At 37.6% G+C, this 26,057-nt stretch overlaps 1 protein-coding gene across 1 annotated transcript in view; it reads left to right on the top strand.

The window, feature by feature from the left end:
- The window catches only part of EMILIN1 (elastin microfibril interfacer 1), a 632,809-nt gene that overhangs the window by 513,396 nt on the left and 93,356 nt on the right, over positions 1-26,057 (top strand). Inside the window, exon 4 of the mRNA XM_044064184.1 lies at positions 17,152-19,377. Within this exon, the coding sequence (XP_043920119.1) occupies positions 17,152-19,377 (2,226 nt within the window). The remainder of the gene's footprint in view (positions 1-17,151; positions 19,378-26,057) is intronic.

Genomic DNA, 26,057 nt, shown 5'->3' with positions numbered 1-26,057 from the left:
AGGGATTGACCTTTGTGATGGTATCGGAGAGAACAGTGGACAGAATAGAGCGGAAGGCTGAAACAATTCCTATGGTAGATGTTTCGAATCGGCCAGGGAGACGGATATGTACCAGGATATTGACTTTGGGGAATGGCTCGACAGATCGTTTTCTCACAATCAAGGGTTTACGGAGAGAAAACAGCCATTGAACACAACTTACAAGGACAAATGTAAGATGTTTAAGAACCAATTGTCCAAATACAAGAATTTGGCACTGGACAATTGGTATCTAAATAAATGTATTGAACTAAACATTGTTCCAAAGGGTTTAAGACTAAATAAATTTCCAAATAATGTTGAAGGGAATAATGACTTTTTTAAAGCTATATGTAAAGTATTGAATGACTGCGGTATAGCGATACTGAGGGTTATGATTGAAAACAACGTTAAAATCATGGAAATGTGTAAAAAAGAAATTGAAAAATTACAAAAGGAAATCAGTGATGATATGTTATTTACTGTTAAAGAGTACAAAAATATATATTGTAGAACATTACAAGATGTGTATTTTTATGTATCCAACAACTATAAAAGGAAGATGGGGAAGATAGAGTGGGACAGGGCTGATTACCACGATGGGAAGGCTTATGTGATTTTCAATAACCATAGGCACAATAGGGGAGGCAATATAAACTACTTTACAGAACCAAGGGGGAGGGGGGAATCGTACTATACAAGGTTTGACCACCATGATGCACGAAACAATGAGGGGACAGGAGAGAGTCATTATAAGTTTGATGAATCTGGGGATCCTTTAGGGGACAGTCAAGGACCAAGACGGTCTGAGAGAATAAGAAATCAGAATAGACAACAGTCTTATGCGGAAGTGACAGGCCAACAGTTTGGACGACAAGAGGGGAGAGGGAGGTACAAGAGATGAACAGGGAGATAGTAACTTTATCAACCACGAGTAGAATAGAAGTGTCGGATGGAACCGAGGTTTTTAGTCATGATATAAATAGTACCCCCTGGGAAAACCATTTATTTGGGGAGGAAACACTCGGGGTGAATACTATAGAAGAAGATTCTTTCAGTGAATCCCGTGAGGAAAACAGTCACAAAATTATATACACACATAATAATTTTAACATTTACAACTACACTGAGGTGGAAGTGACAGAAGTTTTTTTCAAATTATTTACAATAGGATTCACTTTTGTACCATCAAAAATACCCAGAATAGAAGAGATAGTCCTGGATATTAAACTTTTTACCAGGAATTTGAATCTAGCAGTAATATTTCATGACCAACCGGTCAAATAAGAGAATTTAAAAAAAAAACGAAGTATCTACAACCCCCCCACCCCCCCCCCCCACAACAGGATATTTACAATTTTGAAAAATGTGTTATCAACACTTTAAGAGAAGAATATGGTAAAAGGAAGGAGAAAAGGTATAACTTAAAGTAAACAAGAGAAAGAAATATTACATCAGTTAAGTAACAACCGAAATATTAGGGTTATGAAACCTGACAAGGGGGGAGGGGTAGTTTTGATGGATCAGTGGGACTATACAAATAGGACGTTAGAAATTTTGAACACTGACAATAGATACTGCACAATATCCAGGAATTAATTAAATATACTATATCAGAAAATTGACCTTACCTTGGAAGATAATCTACTACAAGGATTAATTGATGTGGAATTGTATAATTTCTTAAAGGTAGCAAAACCAGTTATTCCTGCAATTTTCGGAATTCCAAAAATACATAAGCAGATAGACAACCCTCCCCTGAGACCAATAGTGACATCACAGGGATCCAAGACTCAACCTTTAGCTATTTATGTGGATATAAAATTTAAAAAAATTCACTTAAAATATCCACATATCTTAGTTGATTCCTGGGATTTCTTGGAAAAATTTAAAACCATTCCATTCAATGTCAACTTTCTGTTTGTGACCATCGATGTAAAAGACCTATTCTCTGTTATTCCCCACGAGGAGGGAGTAGAATGGTTTGAAAAAATGCTTGTCGAATTTCAAATGTTGAATGCAGATGAATTTAAATTGGTACTGGAGCATATGGAGTTGGTTTTGAAATACAACTTCATATACTTTCAGGGAGAAATATATCACCAGTTGGAAGGGGTGGTGATTGGGGTCAGCCTGTGCCCCCATCTATGCAAATATTATTATGTTGTACTGCAAACTACAGTATGTGTTCCATTCTAGGTTCCAACAAAACATAGTGAGATATTACAGGTTTTTGGATGATATTTTTATTGTGTGGGATGGTACACACAAAACCATTAGTGAATTTATGGAGGTCTTGAACAACAGTACTGGCTTCTTAAAATTTACTTTTAAAAGTAATAAAGATGTGATACACTACTTAGATGTTAGGATAGACAAGGATTATAAAAAGATGAATTATAGATCTAATGTTTCTAGAAAAGATTGTCATTCTAATTCATATTTACATTATGAAAGTGACCACCCATATTATCTCAAAAAGAATATAGTAAAGGGCCAAATGATCAGGGTGTCAAGGATGACATCAGACCCAAACAATTTCATTAAAGAAGTCAATATTGTTCAAAATATGTTTATGGAAAGAGGATACCCAGAGAGAATGGTAGAGAATATTAAAAAAGAAATTATAAAGAAAAGAGACATTGAGTACAAACCACTATTGGTACAAGACAATGGAGTTTATGCCAAAAAAGAGAATAGGAAGAGATCTTACTATATGCATACTGACCGTGAAAGTAGAGGTTTTGATATCCCACGTTTGGTTTTAACTTACTACTGTGATATAGGATGGATGAAAAGGAGTATTAACGAAATATGGAACATGTTTAATAGAATACCCACTAGAACACAAATATTTCAACAACAATTAAAAGATAGCCTCAGGAGGAATATGAATTTAAAAAATATTTTGGAAAGGCAGAAAAGTGATACAAATCAAGAGGCATGTACCAAAGTTGGTACCCACAAATGTGGAAGATGTGTCCTATGTTCATTTATATTAGGTGAAAAGGAGTTGTACATTCCCAAGATTGGTTTAAAGCTGAGGAGTTATTTGTATTCTAGTTGTTATACAAAAGGAGTGGTATATTTGGCATACTGCAAGACCTGTGGGGCATACTACGTGGGGAAAACCGAGAGAAATTTGAGAAGTCGTATTTACGAGCATGTCAGAGATATCAACAAAAAGAATGTGAATAATGCCATATATAGGCATACTTTAAAATGTACCAACATGAATATAAAATTTTGGGTACTGGAGGTGGTCAAGCAGAGAGAGAGGGGTGGAGACTGGGAAACATTTTTGGAATATCGAGAGATGATTTGGCAAATTAGATTGGATTCATGTACTAATTTAGGAATGAATGATCACATTTCCATTAAACCTGCTTTAAAATTGTTGTCCCAGAATCCAAAGAAAAATAGGATGAATGCATAATATATATTTAATATTTTATGATATTTATATTTATACTTTTAATAAGTGTTGACACAGGTTCTATCTTAACAATCAATGATTAATTTATATTTATATTTTAATTGGTACTGGCAGTGTTAATATTCATTTTTTATAATACACACCATCCTACTATACCAACACGATATTATATTACAATTAAACACATGTTTTGTACTATCGTATATATAGGTATTTATTTATTATTTTCTACACACATATATATATATATATATATATATATATATATATATATATATATATATATATATAGTTTTTTATATACATTTTTATTAGGTCTGGGGTGTCTTTCATATGATCATTTTATGCTTCCCATGTGAAAAATATAGAACTTTCATTAGCACTAAGACAAGATTTTGGGGATTAGGTCACATGTTAAGGACAAGGATTATGGCCAGGTTCACAAGGTTCTACATATTTTGCATATTTTGTATATTTTATATTTTATACTTTGTATGTACATTCAGTGAGTTTGCAGATTTTCCATTGAGTGAGTTGTACTTGGTATCATGATGTTATTATAGGTACTTTTTGATTTTTACGCTACACCACTTGTGACAAAATGTTATGTTGTTTGGGAGTTTTGTGTATGGTCAAATGATTTGAGCGCCAACTAATATCCAATGGGACGCTATGATTGTAAATTTAAATGAGTTTTCAACCCTAAAGTGTGGATTCTGAAGAAGTCTCACGTCAAGAGATGAAAGCGCGCTAAATCCATTTGTTGTTTATGTTGTTTCCTTGTTGTTTTATACATTTATACCCTGGTAATTTTTTACGTTTGGAACAAAGTGCTACAGCAACCATCGAGTGTCTACAGTGGGTTCTATATATTAAGGAGGACAGCCTTTATTGTTACCAGGCAACGTTGTCTTTTGGTTTAGATATCCTTCCACTACGGACCTGTTTGTGTTTGCCTTTGAATTTCCCATTTCCCATCCAATCATCAAGATTTTTCTTGAAGAGTGCTAATGAGGAGCTCTGTTTGACATAGATAGGTCATCTGTTCCAGAGTATGGGAAGTCTCTGGCCCATACAAGCCTAGTGAAAAAATGTACCCTGGCTTTCGCCACCCAAGAAAATTATTTTCCTGTGCCCCTGTCGAGCAGAGCCACAGAAGTGATCCCCGGGGTGAATTTCCCATTTCCCATCCAATCATCAAGATTTTTCTTGAAGAGTGCTGTGAGATACATGGGCTTTGCATAGTTTGCAAACATTTTCATCCTGTCATAAACCAAGACATCCATACCTCAACTGTAGATTATACCCCAAAATTCCTTTATTTCATAATTAAAGTCTCCCGGATCCAAAGTGTCATGAAACCCATTAGCGGACAAAATGTTCTTGACCTAATCCTTACTAACCTGGCATTTACTCCAGATAAATTTGATCTTAAATTGATAAACATTTATTTCAAAATCTTTAAATAGCTAAATGCAAATATAATAAGAATTCAGAGACTTCAAACACACAAACCTACAATTCTTTACCAATGTTTCTAAATTCATGTTAAACTGTATTAAGTAAGATACTGACACAAATACTTATGCAAGCAAACTCTATAAATGTGAAATACATTAAAAGGAAAAAAAGTATGTTAAACTATGTAATAACAACAACAAAAGCTCAAATCAAATGTTAGCGTTAAAAAGCTATCAAAAGAGGTAAAAATCAGCATCTGGAAAACAAAGGCATCTCCTTAACTGAGACTAGCATCAGAAGCTAAAGACAATTACAAACCCTTCTTTAATTATATGTGGAAACTAAGAATTAACACCCAGTATTGTTTAGAACTTATTTAATATGGCACTTCCTTCTCAAATCCAGTAGATATAGCCAACATACCTGCAAACAATTTCAGTACAAACATCATTCCCAAAAAACTATGCAAAGCCCATGTATCTCACAGAATCTCAAACTTCCTAGCATAACTGAAGAACACTTGCTAAAAGTGCTATCCAAAACAAAACAAAAAAAAAACATCATCCATGTGGCCTGACAGTATACCCAGTTATCTAACAAACAGTACAAAACGTACCTTAATGGACCTGCTCCTGCAGCTGTTCTTTCTGATCCTGAAATACGCTGCACAGGTGTTGTGATGTCACTTGACAAAGGAGGACCCACCACTGAGCCTGGAAACTACTGACCCATCAGCTTGACTAGTCTTATCCACAAAGCCGTGGAAGGCATCATGACTGACCTAATTTACTATGATATCAACAATCTTTTAAGGATTTAACCTCAGCATCTGGTCAATTTCTTTTTGAGAGTTAACTTTAGCTGTGGATAGTGCACATCTGACTAAGGCCTTTGACACCATACCTTATGCCAACATATAAACAAACCAAATCAGCTCCAAGCTGACCCATGCATAGGTAAATGGCAAAGAAATTGTTGAGGGATAGAACTCATATAGTGAAGGTGGCTGCTGTGTGCTCAACAGACATGAAGGTGATCAATGGCATTCTTCATGGTTTTGTGCTGGGATCTCTACTGTTCAGCATATATTTTGAAGATCGCCAGATTATAAATAAGGTTACCAAATTAATCAGGTTTGCAGATGACTGCAAACTTGCTGTTATCCTTCATTCCGCCTCTGAAGCACAGAAACTCCAACTCCAATTGCAACAAAAACGCATGTTAAAAACTGGTCGTCAAATCTGAGTTAAAACGAAATGGTAAAAAGTACAATATCATTGCATCTCATAAAGGATACCTTCATCCATCTTGCAGTATAGACAGCACTGAAAATTGGGTTCCCTTTATATAATTAGACCTTTCCTCACTGCTGCTGCAAGACAAGTTATATCTATAACACATTTACTTCCCACCTTGCCATATGCCTTCACTGTTTTCACCAACCTAAAAAAAATAGCTTAGCTAAAATGGAGGCTTGCTACAATAAAATAGCCAAATTCACTACAAACTCACCACATTGAACACACAATTGCTCTGCCTTGCAACAACTAAAATGGTTAGAACTACCCAACCACATCACCTTCACCCAAATTATTACCACTTAACAAGCTGTTTTACCAGTCAGACAAAAGCCCCACACTACAGAACCTGCTTCAACCATACTCTTGCACCCGTATCCTCCGCTCCTTCAACAAATCTCTTCTGCACATCTCCAAACACAACAATAATGGTGGAGACTCCCTATATTCCAGCTATATTTCCAAACTCTGGAATGCCATCCCCAACACATCACAGCTACAGTAAACCCAACCCATTTCAAGAAATTACTTAGGGATCACTTCACTAACAAATGGCACTGCTCCTGTTCCACCCCAGGCTAAGGCAGTTGTTCCCAACAAACCCCAATCAATCGGTTCTACAAAATATCACTTCTACACTTTTCTGAACATGCTACTTGCGCCAGTTCTCAAATTTTCAGTCTGTACACCCTCAGTCTCACATGACTGTAAATCCAAAATTTCTATGGCTTACTTGTAACCCTGCACTATTGTACCATTTGAAACTGGGTACTCTGATGGGACATTCAGTTTCAACAGGATATGTACTTGAAATTACACTGTCAAACTATAAGGCATATATATTTTCTCTCAATATGTATTCAAACTTAATAGCATATTCTGCTGGCGCTTATCTCTTCCCCCAAATATATTACTGTTTGTATTTAAATATGTTTGTATTTAAAGCATAGTTTGTCTGTCTGTTACCATTAAGTGTGAAATATTCGTAGGGATGGGATACACAGTCTGATACTATTTCATGTACATGCCTTGCTTAAATTTCAGGGCATATATACTTTTTCTATATATGTTTTCAGACTAATAACATATTTCTCTGGATCCCATCTCCACCTGTATATAATGCTGTTTGTAGTTATAGCATGGTTTCTTTGGCTATTTGCAACACATTTATTCCCTATCTGCTGCTAAGCCCATCTTCACCTGTACATAGTTACTCTGTGAATTTTTGTTAATTTATATTGTCCATCCATGCATATGCATATATTTCTGATTGTTTTTTAAAAATGAATTGTACTTTTTTCTGGAGCTTTTTCTCCCTGGGCCTCTGATGAAAATGATCACTGTTTCCCAGTCAGACTTTCCCGGTAAACAAATGTTAAACATATAAGTGTGGTGAGAGACCTTAGAATGTGAGTAGATAATTCCGTTTGCCTTTGACAATCACATTAAAAAACCTTTTTACTTGTCACAGCTGATTGCAACGATTTCATCTAGATCTAAGGATGTTCTTAATCCTCTGTGTTGCACATTGATCAGACCTGTTTTTGAATACAATGCCACTTTTAGAATGCATCTTACTGGGCATGACAAGCAACTGGAAAGGCACCAGAGGTTCTATACTAAAATGATCACTGGCTATAAAGACAAGAGCTACCAGGAAAGGTGGAAAGCACTCTCCCTTCATTCAGTGACCTGTAGATTTCCTAGGGGTGATCATTGGCTAGCCTTTCAGGCCTTTAGGGATCCAGTAGTCCTGACCACTTATATCCACAACTCAAACAGTCACACTAACACCTGATCCAAGGATCTGTATTTGTTCAACAAATAAAGAAAACAGAATGGAGTGACAGCTTTGTCATACAAAACTTATCCTGTAATTTTTACAGATTTTTCTATTTCAAATGTATGATCTTAAATCTGAGGAACAAAGGGGATTCCTTACACATTTTGACTCACTAGTAATACATAAAAGCATAATGTGGAAAATGCAGCTGTTGATGTTTCACAGTTTGTATAAATCTAACTTCATAGCTGTTTTTCTTTCCGCAATGTTTCTCCAAGCCAACCTCATTTTTTTCTCCCAGAAAACCAGTCAAGACAGCATTAACTTGGCCTGAAAGGTATGTGCGCAGTATTTAATATGCCTGTTTTCATTAGCTATTGTCTCGCATGCTTGCTAACTGATGTCTTGCAATGCAATGATAGTGAACATTTACCAAAGCCAAACCACAATAGTGACCAGAAACTATCATTGTGTAAAAATAAATTAATAAACACCACTTTAACCTGCATGACTAAGCTACCCAGAACTGTATGCATGAATTAAAAGCAAACATTTACCTACAGTCAAGCAGCACACTAATTTACTTTTAGGAATATCAAGCTGCAGAGAACAATTTCAATTTAACAGTTTTCCTTAGTTTAAAATGTCACAGTAAAAGTAATCCCATTTAATTACAAAAAACAATCAATTAAATAAATAAGTCGTGAATAGTCAACAGACCAGAAAAAGCTTTCTGAGTGGTAAAAAATCCAAGAAAAATAGGTTACATGTTAGAGTATGCAATTCGCATCCTAACAATTTAATTGGGCATTTCCCAGAATAAAATATTAATGTCAGACTTGTTCATATTAGGCACACTCACATTTTAAATAGAATAAAAAATGTGTATTACTCTAGCTTGGACACAGTCCTCCAGGTAGCCGTATCTGAAGATGATATTTGTCACCATACTGATTCCCAATGGCAAAAGATAATGTAACATGAAAGACATTCTGATAGATATAATACATAATAGAATAAATGTTCCAAAAGTGTCATTTGAACCTGGAGAAAATTGTGTACCACTATTTAAAATCTAAATCTTCTCTTCTGCCTACAATTGCATTATACTTGGATTCCAAAAACACCCAGTAAATTACATTTATTAATACTGTCTTATTCCTGAGATCACTAAGATATTCTTTAAAATGTCAGCGAACTTGAGGCCTGCTGTATGTAAAATGTCATTCATAAGCATTATGCCAGGAAAGTAAAATTCTTGTTTTTGTTTTGTTTAGTATTTTACAGCATGTGTTTCTAAACTGTGTGTGCTTGTGTGTGTGTGTGTGTGTGTGTGTGTGTGTGTGTGTGTGTGTGTGTGTGTGTGTGTGTGTGTGTGTGTGTGTGTGTGTTTGTGGTGGGGGTATAAGTTCCATGGCAAACAAAAAAACTTCTGCATTCAAGAGGAATAAATAGAATTTTGACATTTCAGTAATTATTAGCTTATAAAATGCTACCGATTGGAAGTCCCCAAATAACATGTCAGTAAGACACCTTGATCTCCTTCTAAACAGATATACTAGATTGTTACAGATGAGAAAGTCCTTTAATTTGAACAAATGATGGTCCTCAGTATTGATTGATGTATGGCTATGTACTAATGTAAGCTGCACATTGTTCCTTATTCTTCTTATCCAATGCTCCTTTGTATTTCTTTTGTTTTGTTTTGTTTTTGAGTGTCATGATTACTATTTGAGTATACTTTGATTTTGTTGGTTTTTTATTGCTGTTAGAATCTGATATTTTCTTAATGGTTACATATTTTGCTGTTAATGGTTTGGTAAAAACAAAAGCAAAAATAAATAGCAAGTTTACATCTGGTATAATGGAAACTTATTAAAAAGTATTCTTAACCCGCCGGTTAGCTAGGGTATAACTATTCCCGGCTCCACAAAGTCTCCTCTTCAATTTTTCCCTTGGAACTAGACAAACGTTCAACTTAAGGACTCAAGCCATTCATTTCTCAGCCTGGCACTTGCTCAAAACTTATAGCAAGCACTTATAAACCCTAGCACTAGACCCTCCTGTACTGTACAGAAGGACAAGGCTCTCTATTCGACCTTACTAGCCATCCAGTAAAACAGTTCATTGTGCCTATCCAGGCATGTCCAAAGGACAGTTTCAGAAGTACTCTCCAGTCCAACTGGTGAATCTGGGCATTTTGAGGCAATGTTACAACTGCCTCATGTACACAGACAACCCCCTCTTCCTACCACCAAACACTAATACATGCGAGATATGCAATTATACAGCCAAACTGGAGGCTAAGCTGTCTCAACCCAAGGCTGGATCAGACAGTCAAGAGGAGAAGGGAAATACTTGCATCACACCACCAGTCTCACATAGACCCATTAAAGCAGCACTGGCAAAAAACACACATAAATACATGAAAACATACTCGGAGGCTCTAAATAAAAATCTGCAAACCCAACAGAGACCTCCAAAGCAAACATCCAAGCAACCTCCACCCCCCAACACAAACCATGAAACATATACTTCACAAAACCAGTGTGCCATGCAATCACAGCCCTTAAGGCAAAATAACATACCCAACATACTAGTAATAGGTGATGCTATAGTCAGGCACACTGATGTCCCACTCACTTGGCTGAGTAAGGAGAATGTTACTGTTAGCTGCCTGTCAGGCGCCAGGATCCGCCACATAACCCATGCACTCAGGTCACTCCAGAACAAGTACAAATATGACTCTGTCATTGTCCATGTTGGTGAGAATGACCTAAGCCATACCTCTCTGAACTACATGAAAAGAGACATGGAAGAGCTCTCTGATCACATAGCCCAGGCTGGTATGACCCTGACCCTGAGTAGCATCCTGCCCTCACCAAGAATGATACCACAGTTTCTCGATTTCAACAATTGGCCAAGTTTCTGGTATCATTCAAAGGGGATCCAGTGTCTGTCCACCTGGGATGACATGCTCGACAAGCCACACTGCTTCGCAAGACACGGCTTGCACCTGTCATCCTTAGTCTTTCGAATACTAGCCAAGGCTCTTGCCACACCCATAGTGCCTTTTTTAGGCAAGGCTCAAAAGACAAATCCACCTCCATAAATAGCACAAGTAACAAAAAACTGAGGGTAATGCTACTCAATGCCAGAAGTCTGAACCTCAAAATGCACGCACTCGAGGCACTCCGCAATATGGAGAAAATCGATATATGTGCAGTAACAGAAACCTGGTTTAAGGTTCCAGAGAGCACCCCAGCACTACCAGGCTACAACTCATACCATACATTTCAGCCACAGAACCCAAACCGAAATACAAAAGGTGGGGCGTATCCATATTCATCAAGGATACCCACACCTCCAGGTTAGTGGCACAGTACGATGCTTCAGAGATCATCCACGTGCAACTAACAATGGGCAAAACTGCAATTCAAATTGTAGCCTGCTACAGATCACCCACCATGTCCCAGGAACACATTCCACGTTTCTGGAAACACTGGGAAACATAAAGGTCCTGCCAAACACCCTAATATTGAGTGATTTCAATTACCCAAACTTTAATTGGGAGAACTACTCAAGTACTAATTCCCTTCCCAACATTTCCTAGAATTTATAAACTCAAACGCCCTGGTTCAAAACTGGACAACACTATCACCAGAGGTGACAACATATTGGACCTGCTCATCACCAACATGGGCGACCGGTGTTCCATACCAGAGGTCAACCCCTCGCTGGTTATATCTGACCATAAACAAATCACTTTGTATATCCACATTCCGCCCCCACCCCCGGACAAAAAAAACACAGTGAAAAACTTTTCAAAAGCAAACTTCACGTTACTTAAGACCAAGGTGGAAAGTTTCAAAGCCCACATGCTGAAGGATAATGCTGTCCAAGCTGCAAAATCCTTTATTATTGCATTCTACAGGCACCTACAAGAATGCATGGATCATGCCATCCTGAGCAAAACCAAGACTCACTCCTCCAAGAAAAGGAAACCAGTCTGGTGGACTCCTGCCATAAACAAGCTATACAATAGAAGGAGTAAACTAGTACAGAAAAGAGTAAAATCCCAAGAAGGGAAGACATCTCTGATCAGTATCAGGAAGAAATTACAATCCCTCATAAAATCATCCAAGGCGAGCTTTGAAAGAAAAATTGCCAAGGACTCCAAAGATAACCACAAGGCATTCTTTAGCTATGTCAAGAATCTAAGTGGCAATGCTCAGATCTGCTCAGAGTTAGTGCAGAATGGCACAAAATACACTGACCCGACTGATATCGCCAACATCCTGGCAGACAGGTTCCATCCAAGGGCCCATAACCATACCAGAAGAATGTAGAGTCCCTGAAATTACAGACACTCAGGTTAAAACAGCCCTCTCCAAAGCCAAAAACACAGCATCAATGGGACCAGACGGTGTCCCAGACTGCGTCCTATATGAGCTCAAAGAAAAACTAACCCCTCATCTAAACACACTGTTCAAACTCAGCCTCTCCACAGGCTACATACCCATAGAGTGGTGCACAGCAAAGGTTATTCCGCTCCACAAAGGTGGAGCCACAATAAACCCCGGAAACTATCGCCCTATAAGCCTGACTAGCTTGGTCTGCAAGGCTATGGAGTGCATCATCATGGAACTCATTAACAGAGACATTGGGAAACTCCAAACACTGGACCCTACCCAGTTCAGCTTTGTTAAGGGCAGATCATGCCTCCTAAACTTGGTGGACTTCTTTGAGACCATTACCAAGGCTATAGATGAGGGTAAGGTGGTACACACAGCGTACCTAGACCTCGCAAAGACCTTCAACACCATTCCCCATTCTAGTATTATAGACAAGCTCACCAGCCTGAACATAAACCCCTACGTCACAAGATGGGTTGCCAACTGGCTCACGGACAGAACCCACATGGTGAGAGTTGCCAGAGCTAGTTCTGACTCTAAACCGGTTACAAGTGGCATTCCCCAGGGCTCAGTCCTAGGAACCCTCCTGTTCGGCATATACATCTCAGAGGTACACGCAAGCACAGGGGGACTATGGCTGACCAAGTTCGCAGACAACTGCAAACTAGGGGCTGTAATTGACTCTCCAGCTGACACAGACATCCTCCAAAAGGGTCTCACTGAGACGGATACCTGGTGTCAAAATCATGGCTTCAAGCTAAATGCCAAAAAGTGCATAGTTATCCTCTTTGGAAAAAACAAAGTACCCACAAACTGCCACATAGGTGGTAGTCCCCTAAATACGGAAGACGTAATAAGGGATCTGGGGACCCAAGTAGATAGTAATCTCACCTTTGGTAATCACATTGCCAAAGTGGTTAGAAAATCCTTCTACGTGGCCCACCTAATCACAAAAGGGTTCACATCCAGATCAAAAGAGGTCATTGTGCCCCTCTACTCATCACTCGTCAGACCCATCATAGAGTACAGCACCCCATTTTGGATGTACCTTACAAGACACCTGCAACAGCTGGAAAGACCACAGAAGTACCTCACCAAGAGGATCACTGGCCTCAAACAGATGCCCTATGCAGCACGACTGAAGAAGTTACAGCTGTACTCGGTTGCATACCGCCTACTCAGAGGTGATCACTGCCTGACATACAAGGCCATGTCCAACCCAGAATTGATGGACATGCTCTACCTAAAGAAAACCTTTTCACCGTGAGCCACACACTCTAGGGATCTAAACCTCACCACAACAATAAATATAACGTGCTGAAGGGATAGATTCCTGTCCCAGAGACTTGCCATGCTTTGGAACAAGATTCCAATCTACATTAGGCAGAGCTGCTCGCTAACACTCTTCAAAAGAAACCTTGAGTGGATGGGAAACAGAAAGTTTACCTCGTGGATCTGGCTCTGCTGGACAGAGGCACAGGGAACTAATCTAAGGGGACGGCGAAAGCCAACACATTCTGGCTAGGCTTATAAATGCCTTCGGGCACATAGCCTACTACCTACCTATGAACCTATGAACATAACTCAATAATCTGAGCAGAAATTCAGCACCACACCTAGAATGAAAAACTAGTTTAATGCAAAACTTCAGAATGTAGCAATAAAGTTATATGAACTAAACCTGCAAAGGCTTCTTTTGAAAGGCTATATATTTGTCCCGCTTTTGCAAATAAATTCATTATGAAGTTTTAAGGTAATAACATATTGTTTAGCTACAATTCCAACCTCAGAGTTTTTGGTGCAGTACACTTATGAATTTGGCTTAGTAGCTTTTTTCGGGTATTTCATAATCTTAGTTTTTCTGAATAAGTTGTATTTTCTATAATATTTCTTTGAATATCTTAGATTTTCCCCACTAACCTCTGTATAGCCCATCAAACAGACCAATGTAAAACTAAAACATTCTGATTATATATTTTTAGGAGTGTGCAAAGGTCCTCTCTCAGAATCATTAATAACTGGACTTTACTTACTTGTGGAACTGTTCCCAAGGTACATACCTTAACCAACTTCATGGGTAATTGTGTGTCTGGCAGAAGAGACTGTGTAATTACTGGAATTCTACAAGAATTATTCTGTTTTTTTGTTTGGCTATCAAATGTTAAGTGACTGGTTCATAACTTGTGGAGGGCTTCACAACTGCAGGTTAAAGGTTATAGGACTGCACAGTCATGTTATGGGCAGGTACTGTTACTAGTCTGTGTAGATGGAGTGTGTTGATGTTGTGCTTTGTCCAATACTAGCATAATATTCTTCTGACCCCCCCCCCCCATTTGCTGCCATTACATCTGTCTTTTCTGCACTCAGCTTCATGTCATGTGTATTCTGTTTTGCATTCCATTCCCCTATCACTGAAGTTCTTGTTCATAGCCTGCCCGTAATGCCACATCATCTGCATACAGCAACTTTGTTGATCTGTCCCCTCCAATCTGTTTGCTAATATAGCCCATTACCAGTATGAACAGCAGTGGGCTCAGAGATGAACTTTGATGTATGAGACTGAACACTGTTCATGCTTGTGTCACTGGGTCCTTGTACATTGACTGCACTAATGTTTCTGGGACTTTGAACCATTACAGCACTGCCCAAGTGAGCTTTCATGGGATCTTGTCAAATGCTTTCTCCAATTCTAGGAATGCCCACTTGGACTCTATCCTCATCTCTAGCTTCTTCTAAACTATCTGTCTCACTGCAAACAACGGGTCGGTTGTGCAGTATCCTGAATCTGAACTGCACATCTGCTATCTTATTTTTCTACTGTTCTGCATATTCACTTATCAGTCACCCTCTTCAGAACTTTCATGCAATGTGACGGGAGTTTGATACCTCTGGACAGCCCACAGTTGTGAATGTCCTCTTTGTTCTTGTACACTGGTATTAATATGATTAATTGCCAGTCATTTGCACATCTCTCCACAACTACCCTCAGGAGTCATTTCTCTCCTATCTCACCCAATATTGTGATCACACCTGCTGTGACCTCATCTGAGCCTGCTGCTTTCTCTGACTTCATTTTCTTTAGTGCTGTTCTTACTTCTTCTAAGGTAGGCTCCTCTTCTCCTTTCATAGTAGGCTGTGTCTAGGGCAGTGCAACTTCTCTGAGGTTTTCTTCATTCAGAATCTGCTGAAAGTAGTACTTCCATCTGCCTGTGATGTCCTGCGAACTGGTGAGCAGATTGTTGTTGGCATCCCTCATGAGGGATGTCTGATCACTATCTTCTTTATCTTTCTGCCTTTGCCTTGCAACCTGAGAGAGTTTCCTTGTGCCATCTACCGAGTCACTGAAGTTAGTAGAGTGCCTCTGATGCCGTATTCTTTACTATTGTAAATCCTCTCTTAGCCTCTTTGTTAGCCAACCAGTATTTCTTCTTAGCCTTGTCTATCTTTTCTCTCTCCTACTTTTTCTTGCACTCTCCTTCTTTTAATGACTTCGTAGACTTCTGCATTCCACCTTCAACTTCCCTTATGTGCTTTATATCTGTACCTGGTTTGGCCTCATACCTGTTCTGTAGTACTCACACATGCTGTTCTGAGACACTACCATGCTTCTTCATCTCCACCTATTTCTTCTTCTTCTTGAGGTTCTAGAGCCTAGGGCAGTTCCTCAAACTGTGGGCCTTTCTCTCCAGTCAATTTCCAGTTCTTCATCCTGGTCTTTGTGGACCTTAAAGTCTTCGATGACCACAGGTCAGTGTGGCAGCTTGTGGTTTTATGCTGTGGGGATGACGTTTTCAATCATTGATCTACACTGGTGCCCTTTCCTTACTATTGGGAAGGCTACCTGAGTTGCTTGTTGGCCGCTGTTGTATGTGATTTTGTGAATCTTTCTCTTGCCAATTATGTGTTGGTCACCATCAGTTCATTTGGCAGACAGAAGTCTAGAATGGCTTGTCTTTCATTATTCCTGTTGCCCCACCCATGTGGAGCCAGGTAGTCTTCCTATCCTATTCTGTCTGCCCCAATATGTACATTCAGAGCACCCATAACTATATAGCACACCATAATTTAAGATAAAAACATGGATTTGAAAATGGTGAAGCTATGCTGCTTTGGTGATGTGAGTGAAACAATGAGGAAGTGACAGAGAGTATGCACAACACAGAAAAGTTATAAGCAGTACAACAATAGTGTTGAATGCCCTGTGCAGACTTAATAATGGACAAACATACAGTCAGTGCTAAATGCCGAGTCAACTAACAAATTACTGCCCTTTTATGTTAGGTAAGTATATGACTTATATGTCCATATGTATATTGTTGAAAATGAATGACTTAAGAGAGAGAGTGGAAGGTAACAGCTGTTATATTTTAGTAGCCTTCCAGTGGTTCAGGGCAAGTATGACATATAATTCAACTCTCTGTAGGGAGCAACTAAGAACTCACATCAGATTTTAAGGGAATCATAATTCCTCCAGCAAGCGGTGATATTAGCAGAAGAACTGTCTCTATAAAGAGAGAGGTGTGCCAAGACCTGAACTAGAATGCTGAGCTGTTTTCATAGCACTCTGTTAAATGAGTCATGTCAGATGACTGTCAATAGTTGCTAAGTATGCATGCCAGGAAGCTAGACCTTATCTTCCTTTAAATGTTAGCAGACTTATTCTCCAGGAGCTTTCAAGTGTAGAATTGTCCTGGGTCCCTATACTTCTGTCACAATACTCTTTCTTTGCTTTGTTTGCAGGTCGAGGGGAATCAGAAAAAGTCAAACAGCTGGAAGACAAAATTAGAGACTTAACAGATCAGCTTGCCAACATGCAGACAACTATGGAGGACATGAAGAATAATTTCCATGAAGAGGTTCGAAAAGCACAGGAAATTGCATTGAATGGTAAACAGCCAGCAGATGCGCCTTCACAACATGATATGAATGAGACCATCAATGTGCTTAAAAGACAGCTGGAGCAACTAGACAACAGGATACAAGAACATGATCAAAATCTAAGTCAAATGAAAGAGAAGAATGGAGAAAATGAGTTGAGTAAAGAGACAGATCGCAAAATGAATGAAAAGTTTTCTGACCTGAAAGAGATTATACTGAATGAAGTGGACAAGAGGATACAGCAGTCTTGCTCTTCTTGCCTTTCAGCAGTTGATCATGTGCGTCGCATTCAGCATGAGGACATAGAGAAAACGCAAGTCTTAGAAAAATTGATTCAGTCCACTGACCAAAGGAACCGTCATGCTCTTACTGAAATTCAGAAAACCCTATCACGCCTGGATGAGAGATCACAACAAAACTGCTGTGCAGAAGTCAGTGACATAAAAGACCAAATGTCTGATCTCCAAAACAAAATAGGCTCCGTCTCTGATGCTACTGATATTCTAAATGCACGTCTGGATAATTTAACAGTAGATATTGAACCTGTCATAAACTATGAAGATTTTCAGAAAATATATAGCAGACTAGATGAGATAGAAAGCAGTGTGAATATAACTTTGAAAAATGCAGAAGAGCATTGCCTTTTCGTTGAGAAAGAGTTGAAGAGTTATATCCAGGACAAACTGGACAGTTTGAGTGATGAACTTGGTAAAAGGATAAGCAACAATGAAGAGAAGAGCCTGGACATAGAGGCTGAAGTACTGAACATTTCAACACGTGTAAAAAATGCGGAAGAAATAATATCTGACCATGATGAAAATCTCAATGACTTGAAGGATACTGCTGTTCAAAATGAGAAGGAGCTTTCAGAACTCTCTGATCATGCTGTGCATTTGGAGAACAGTGTCAATGCTGCAGTCAACCGATGTGCAGAAATCTGCGCCACCAACAAGGAGCTCTATGAGGGAGAAAGTTCAGTGGTGGTAACATTCTTACACAATTTGGAAAAGAAAGTTGATAATAATACAGGACAGATAAGGAAGTTTGGTTCTGGTGTCCAGCACCTTTCTATTTCTGGTGATTCCCTTAGAAGGACAGTTGAGGATTATGGAAGAGACATTAGGAAGTTGAGCTCAATTATTGGAGGCAATGGTGAAACACTTGATGAAATATCTTCTAACATAAATGATCTAGATGACAGGCTTTCCAAATCATTGGAGTCTTGTTTGAAAGGTTGTGGAACTGCTCAGAATGATATGTCATCTTACAGAAACATAACTGACAAGAAATTCATAGAGTTTGAAAATGATTTGAGCAGTCTCCGAAACATGATACAGTTTGATTACAAGAGCTGTGGTCAGGTTTGCTCTAATCTGCAAGAAAAAGTTGGTAAACTGTCAGAGGAAATTGAGACAAACAGAAACACATGCTGCACTGCACAAAAGAAAGCTGAAGAAGTAGATTCTGAAGTGGACATAAATAAGACAAAAACAATAGATGGGTACAGTGTAATTGGAGGAACGTCTTACACTGAACTTCAGGGAGAGCTGTCCACAATGAGGCTTGCCTGTAGCTCAATTAATGACACTGTTAAAGACATGCAGATCACATTAGAACAACACACCAGCTATATCTTTGACTTAGAAGCCACAAAAAATAAAATAATGAGTGAAATTGACAAAATTCAACAAGATGTTACTGAACATATAAAGGAGAGTGAGGATCGGTTCAACCACATCAATGGGAAAATCGAGTGGTTTGAGAAAAAACTTATGACGGAAATGGGAGACTGCAAGAAATCAGCTGGTGGAATGGATGAAAGGGTCTCTAAGCTAGAAAATGTCTGCAGTAGACTAGATTCTGTTTCAGACAGCTTACAAAGGATCAAAGAAGGCTTAAACAAACATATCACAAGTCTCTGGACCTGTGTGCGTGATATGAACAGCACAGTCACTAGACACAAAAACATTCTTCACAATGTACAAAATACTCAACTGGAGGAAATCAGCAAGAATCTGGAAGTACTAAATGGCTCTTTCTACTACATTTTGTCTGAATACAGAAACTTTACACTTCGGGACTTCACAGGTAAGAGCACCTCACTGAACTGTTTTTATAATGATGTTTCAGAGATGTACTATAGAAAACATTTAACTAAGAGTTTCAATTTTTGGACAGAAAATGTGAAATTGTACTATTTCAGTTAGAATAGAATTATCAAATTTTATCTGCATTGTCAAATTGTTACTAGCTGACATTTGTTAACATCTATAAGACTTCAAGTTTACCATTTGCTTACTGTTGAATACATTACAGTTTACATTTTGATTTAGTCTTTATTATTTAATGTAGTATTTTATTTCTTCTGCCTTGCTGTCTTTCTTAACTTGTACAGATTATACATAGTGAAGAGGAATGTAATGTGTTATGTAAATGCTGAAAAGTAAGCTTGATATCAGACCAATTTATTTATAGATCATAGCAGGAAAAAGAGGATGTGTTCTTTGTATGCAAAACATATAATTTTCAGGGGCAGATAGTGCAATAGTTTTCTCTGTATTACTATTAGAATTCATTCTTTAGGAGGATACTTGAGTATTTTCTCTATATAAAATTAAATATATTTGCGATTTAAAATGTATACAAATAAAGCTAGCTAGTAAAAAGGAATAGTATCACTGCATTATGAAAGTAGACTAAAACTACTGAGTTTCATCCCTTGTACAAGCAGTGACGAAAAAGATCCTCCAGGACAGTAAGTTTGCTGCATTTCATACATACGTTCAGCAGCATATTCATATAATCCTTATATCTTTTTTGTTTGGTGATACAGTAAACTGCATATGCAACAAAGTCGATGCAGTGACTAACCAGAAGTTAGGAAAGCACAATAAGATCAACAAAACTAACTCCAAGAATGCTCAAAAAGCAAAATTTATGACATGCAAAGCTTTCAGGTACAACCCTTCCAAAGGGCTATTCTGTAAAAACATTTCATTATATATACAAAACTATTAAGAATCACATGATCCCAGTCAGCCAATTAAAAAAGTTAAAAGGTAAAACATTCAAATAAAAATGAAGTTATAAACACGTTATACAAACATTCATTAATGCTTTGACATATAAAATAATTCAAATAATGATAGCTACGCATTTAATCCAATTGTAGTTGTTTCTTAACTAAAACAGGCTTAATACTTACAGTGCTATTTAAAGCTGGAGGCAAATCTGCCTGCAGCTTTATTATCCAACTATATTCCTTGTTCTCTAATACGTTGTTGATATCCCTACCTCTAGTTTGCCTTAAAACTTGTTCAATTGCACTGAATTTAAAATAATGTTCAGAACCACTGTCCAAAACATGTTTACTTAAGGCATTTGACTGAACCTTCCTATGTATGTCATATTTATGTTCCGTTATACGTTCTTTTAATTTCCTAGTAGTTTTTCCTACATAGAAGGAGGAACACTTCACGCATGTAGCTAAATAGACCACATGCATTGTATTACACATAGCCGAACAACGAAAAATAAATTTTTTTTTTATCCGATGACTAAATACAATACTACTAAGGGAGATGTCTATACAACAGCTATAGTTTAAACAGGGAAATGTACCGATTTTATTAAAATTGTACTTAGCAATTTTAAAGTCTTTATAACATAATTTACTTTTTAAATTGCGCAAATTTCTATAAACAAAGATTGGTCTATTGCCCAAAAGTCTTTGCAGTTCTGGCATAATCATTAAAATGCTCCAGTTCTTTCTAATTATTTTCTCCACCTCATTAGTTGTAACATTATAAGTTGTTACATATCTAATCGTGTTTGTATTTTCATTCCCTATCTTGAGGCTTTTCTTGCATGAAAAATAGATTTAGTCAGGTTAATTCTATTCCTAAGTACATCTTTTAAAGTATCTTCTATCATGGTCTTACCATAACCCTTTTCAAGAAATTCTGCAGCTGTATTCCTCATCTCCTCTTTGCACTTAACATCATTGGTGGTTAACCTACTTAGCCTTGTAAGCTGGGTTTAACTGTGCCCCTAAATACATGTGGTGCATGCATACTCTTTCTAGAAACATAAAGGCTCATATGAACATCTTTTTTATGAATATTGGTATCTGTTAAGTTCTCCTTCTTTTCTATCTGTACATCCAGAAAAAAACTATTTTTTATTATTAGAGCTGGTCTTTTTAAACTTCAAAAAACTGGTGGTATTATCCAGATAACTCACATACTAATTCACACTTTCCTCAGTACCATCCCCCAAATTAGAAAACAATCATCAGCAAATCACTGATAGAATAAGATTTTCTCATTCATACTATTATTATCACTATAAATGAATTCCTTTTCCCACTGGTGCAGGACTAAATTAGCATAATTATTGGCCATGGACGTACCCATGGCCACTTCTGCTACTTGTAAAAATGGTTCATCATCAAATAAGAAAACATTTTTTGTTAGTACAACTTCCAATAGTTGACAAATATTTTCTGTTTCATTAGATGATAAGCGTATTTCAGTATTAAGAAAATTACGAATGGCTTCAATGCCATATTCATTTGGTATTACTGTAAAGAGAGAGTTTATGTCTAATGTGACAAACAAAAAAGTTTTATCAGAATTTTTCATAAACTATTCTCTCAATTTTGTTAAAAAATCATTTGTGTCTTTTTATATAGCTTTTGCTAAGTGGAAGATATTAATTTAAGCAGTTTTGTAGGTAAATTGAGATAGGTTCTGTGATCCACTCCTTCCCGATACAATGGATCTCATTGGTGGGTGGATCAGAGATTTATGTAATTTTGTTATGCCATACATCTGTGGTATTTTTGGACAAGGAATAGTAAAAAAATTATATAAATCAATAGATATATCATTGTTCAAATGCAACTTGTAAATCAAGGCGTTTACACCTGCAATTAATTTTTTTAACATCTGATAAGCTTATCCTTCTAAAAGTATTAATGTCCTGTAATAAATCATGCATTATAGACATGTATTCCGTTTTGTTCATAATTACGGTTGCACCCCCCCCCCCCATCTGCGTGTTTTATAATTATAGAATCATTTCTTTCTAATTGCTTCAGTGCATCATTTTCATCTGGAGTTAAATTATAAAACTTTCTTTTAACATGCTTACCATACAATTCCCTTAACTCACGTTTGCAAACATCATGAAACGCTGTCACAATAGGGCAGCTAGTAGGTATGAATAAACTTGATGTTTTACATTCATCCCTTATAGTGTCATCTATTTGCTTAAAAATAAGCTTCAAAGTCAAATTACTTACAAAGATTTTCAGATCAGTTATAGCTTCAACTATATTATCTGGAGCATTAGGTATGAATTTGAGACATTTTTTAATTACAGTCAGTCGTGCTGGAATTAACTCAGAGTCTGATAAGTTTACTATACCTTCTGCCCTGTTGATTAATGGTGCATAGTTTTGCTTTGATGTAGCAGGCTGTTGTATTTCCTTTTGATCCGTATTGCTGGATTGTTCAGCTGCCATTGTGTAGGTCGACCACTTGAATGGTTACGTTGGCGTATTTCTACTCTCTGTGGAAAATTGAGCTGAAAAGGGGCCGCAAGCTTCAAAAGAACTGCATGAGAGCTAATGTTCATTGTAGGTAAAACGTTCTGCTGGTTATCTTTTAAAACAGCTGAATTTCCAAACACGATTGGCTGGTCAGCACAGAATGTGTTGTTCTCAGATGAAGTGTGATTTATTACTTCCGTAGATCCCATGGCTTGTTGAGAATCATCCAATGAGAACACAGCTGCGTTGCTTTCACTCTGTCGTGGTGATCCAATAGGTGCATTTCCTTTAATTTTTTATGCATATGTCGAAACTTGATTGGTCGCAGTTTTTGACAATTGGATAGTTGTATCAGTCAAAGGAAAAGTGTCTAACTGATACATCGTGCCTCTAGGTGTACGTGATGACTTTATTTGTCTATCAGTTTTAGACCAGGAAAATATATGGCCCTTTTTAAAGTCATCCATGTCTCTTAATAATTTATGCTCATTACTTGCTTCAAGTTTATTATCTAAGGTCTGCAACCTGTCCAACATTTGTGATATGTATTTATTCAGGTCTTAAAGGAGTACCGCACCCACAGACTCAAAAAAACATGTTTAAAACATCATGGCATGATGTTTCCTAAACTTTAACAGCACTCTGGGATTATTTACAGGATTTTAAATATTTTTATATATAATTCCGGACTCTGACCACCTGGAGGCTGGCATATTGATGTGGTTTGGATAAATCAGGTTGCCATCCAGTATCCCAGAAATCATTGTTTGGCTCAAAAATGTTACATCATACAGGCCTCCATTTGCCTAAAGTTCCTGTCATTTCATAGATGTTGCATGTGTACAAAGTACTGAGTAAAATAGAACAGTGTAAAAAAAAGTAACATGTAAAGTAACATTCCCTGCGGCTGGATGACTACTTAAAACAGAAGCAGTGCAAATGCCACAGAACACACTCAAAGTGCTGTTTACTGCTGCCTTTTTTTTTAATTTAGTTTAAATGGCACTAATTTGTGAGACAATGAATTCCAGTCCATTTACTTCTCCCCTCCCCCATAACACTTAGCTTCCCTAGCTGTCAAAGTCCTGAGGGTAATTTGACCTGGTAATTCCATTGATTGGCAGATCTCAGCAGGGTGCTTGACTCATGTAATTTAATCTTTGCTCTAGCATTTCCTTTGTTAGAGAAGACATTTTTTGCTGCACTATAGCCATGGCCTTACTTGACTGCAGTCACATCCAGTAAGGTCTTGCACCAAGGAGCTAAAGAATAAAACATTTATACTATTAACCAGTTTAGATCTTTATTAATTTAAGTGTTAAGGTATCACTTCATGCTTCCACCTTGTTAAAAATTGAGATTTACATGTGCAAAATGTGTTGGTATGCAGTGTTTGCCTTCATATGTTTTTACTCCACTGGTTGGTTTGCAAAAAAAAAACATTTGCAGTGTCCCTGGATTTGTCTTTGTACATACAAACCACATTGCTATATTTTCCCCTTCCTTTTTCTTGTGTCCAGAAGTCACTTATAACAAAGTAATTTTTTTATTGTTTTTTTTTTAAATAAAGGACATCAAGGTTAACTTACCTTGAATCAGATAATGGATGCCACTGCAAAGAATCACTGTTGAAATATTTGTGCATGGACAAAATCCCTTACTAAATCTATTTGCCAGCCTCCAGTTCAATTGGTGCTATGGCTTTAATATACTGGTGTGTTTGCTCATGCCTTCCAAATATCTCCACCATTGCATACCACTTTTGCAGTGTAGTAACCACCCAACATGCCCATACACCTTTAGCCATCAATATGCAGCTACTCCTGTTTATGTGAGTATGTGAATTCATTTTCAGACTTAAGGTGTGGAAGCTGCACTGAATAATTCTAGGTGCTTGTTCAGGTTTCACATGGTGCTTGCTTAGAGCTACTCTCATGTTAAGCCACTATGAATATGTTGCACTGCCACCTCTGATACCAGGGTAATGTTTTAATCTTTTTATTCCCGCACTGCACACTAGCAGTATCTGGTGCAAATACAACAGAGAAGTATGCAAGCGATACACCACCTAAGCATCATTTGCCATGCAGAATGTACAAGTATGCATACCAAATTTCTGTATTTCCAAACATCGGTGTTACTACACTACTACTGAATAAAATGAACAGCACTCAGGCTGGGGGAAGGACAAGGGAGCCATGACATCACAGAATGGGGGGGGTCTTATTATTTTAGTTAGAATCAGATGACGGCTGTGGTGATGTCACTTTAGGGGAGGAAACTGATTAAAAAAAAAAAAGTACCTGTACTGCCTGGCTTCGATGATGTCAGTAATTGGGCGACTCCAGCAAGCTTTATTCAAATGTGAGAGAATCATTTTGTAAGTGAAACCATCACAGTATGAGGAGGTAGGCTTCTGTTACAGAAGTAAGGGGAATTATAAAAATTGTAAATGCTTTATTGTTGTTGCTTTACAGAGGACAATGTAAATAGGGAGGAAAAGGGCCGTGAAGTTGAGGAATACATTAGAGAAACTTGTTGTACTCCTTTAAAGGATGGCGTGTTACTAAGTTCAGCCTCAATGTTGGTAATTTCTTCCATCAACTCTGACTCGATTTGCATGAAAAAATCATTCATTAGTAACATATAATCTGCACATAACCTTACGTTCAATTGCTGCCACTTTTTTAATAGCTCAGGATATGTGTTAGCATAAGATGGCAGTCAAAGGAAAAAACTTCAAAGACCAATTCACTTTAGGTTCAAGCAAGGCACCCTTTATTACTTGCAGCAAGGAGACAAAGCATGTATGTACAGGATTTGTCTAAATGATTAATGACTAGTAGGTTATACTTATACAGTTCTCTTCCTGTCACATAGAGAATGTTACATTCTTTTGCTGACGTAGTTGACACAGCTTTCTGTATGTTCTACAGAAAATATTGTTAGACTTATTGCTGACCAAGTTAAAATATCTGTCATTCTGCAAAAAATATTTTGAGAAAAACAACCTGGCCTTGGGTTTATGTCAGTCCATTTCAGCATTTCAATTCTTCTATTTTACCGTCCTAATACATGTGTTACAGTTTACCTAGATTCAAGGTACATTTCTAGCTTTGGTACAAGTAATGCTGACTACGGTTTAATCTTTCAAGCATCTATTGTTTTCTTTATCAATAGCTTCTAGCAGCTGCATGTTTTCTCATGGCATAAC

Source organism: Protopterus annectens, chromosome 2.part2 (assembly GCF_019279795.1).
Source record: "Protopterus annectens isolate FY-2018-M chromosome 2.part2, PAN1.0, whole genome shotgun sequence".
Taxonomy (NCBI): Eukaryota; Metazoa; Chordata; order Ceratodontiformes; family Protopteridae; genus Protopterus; species Protopterus annectens.
Note: the sequence above shows the minus strand (reverse complement) of the source record. Positions and strands in the feature narration are given on the sequence as shown.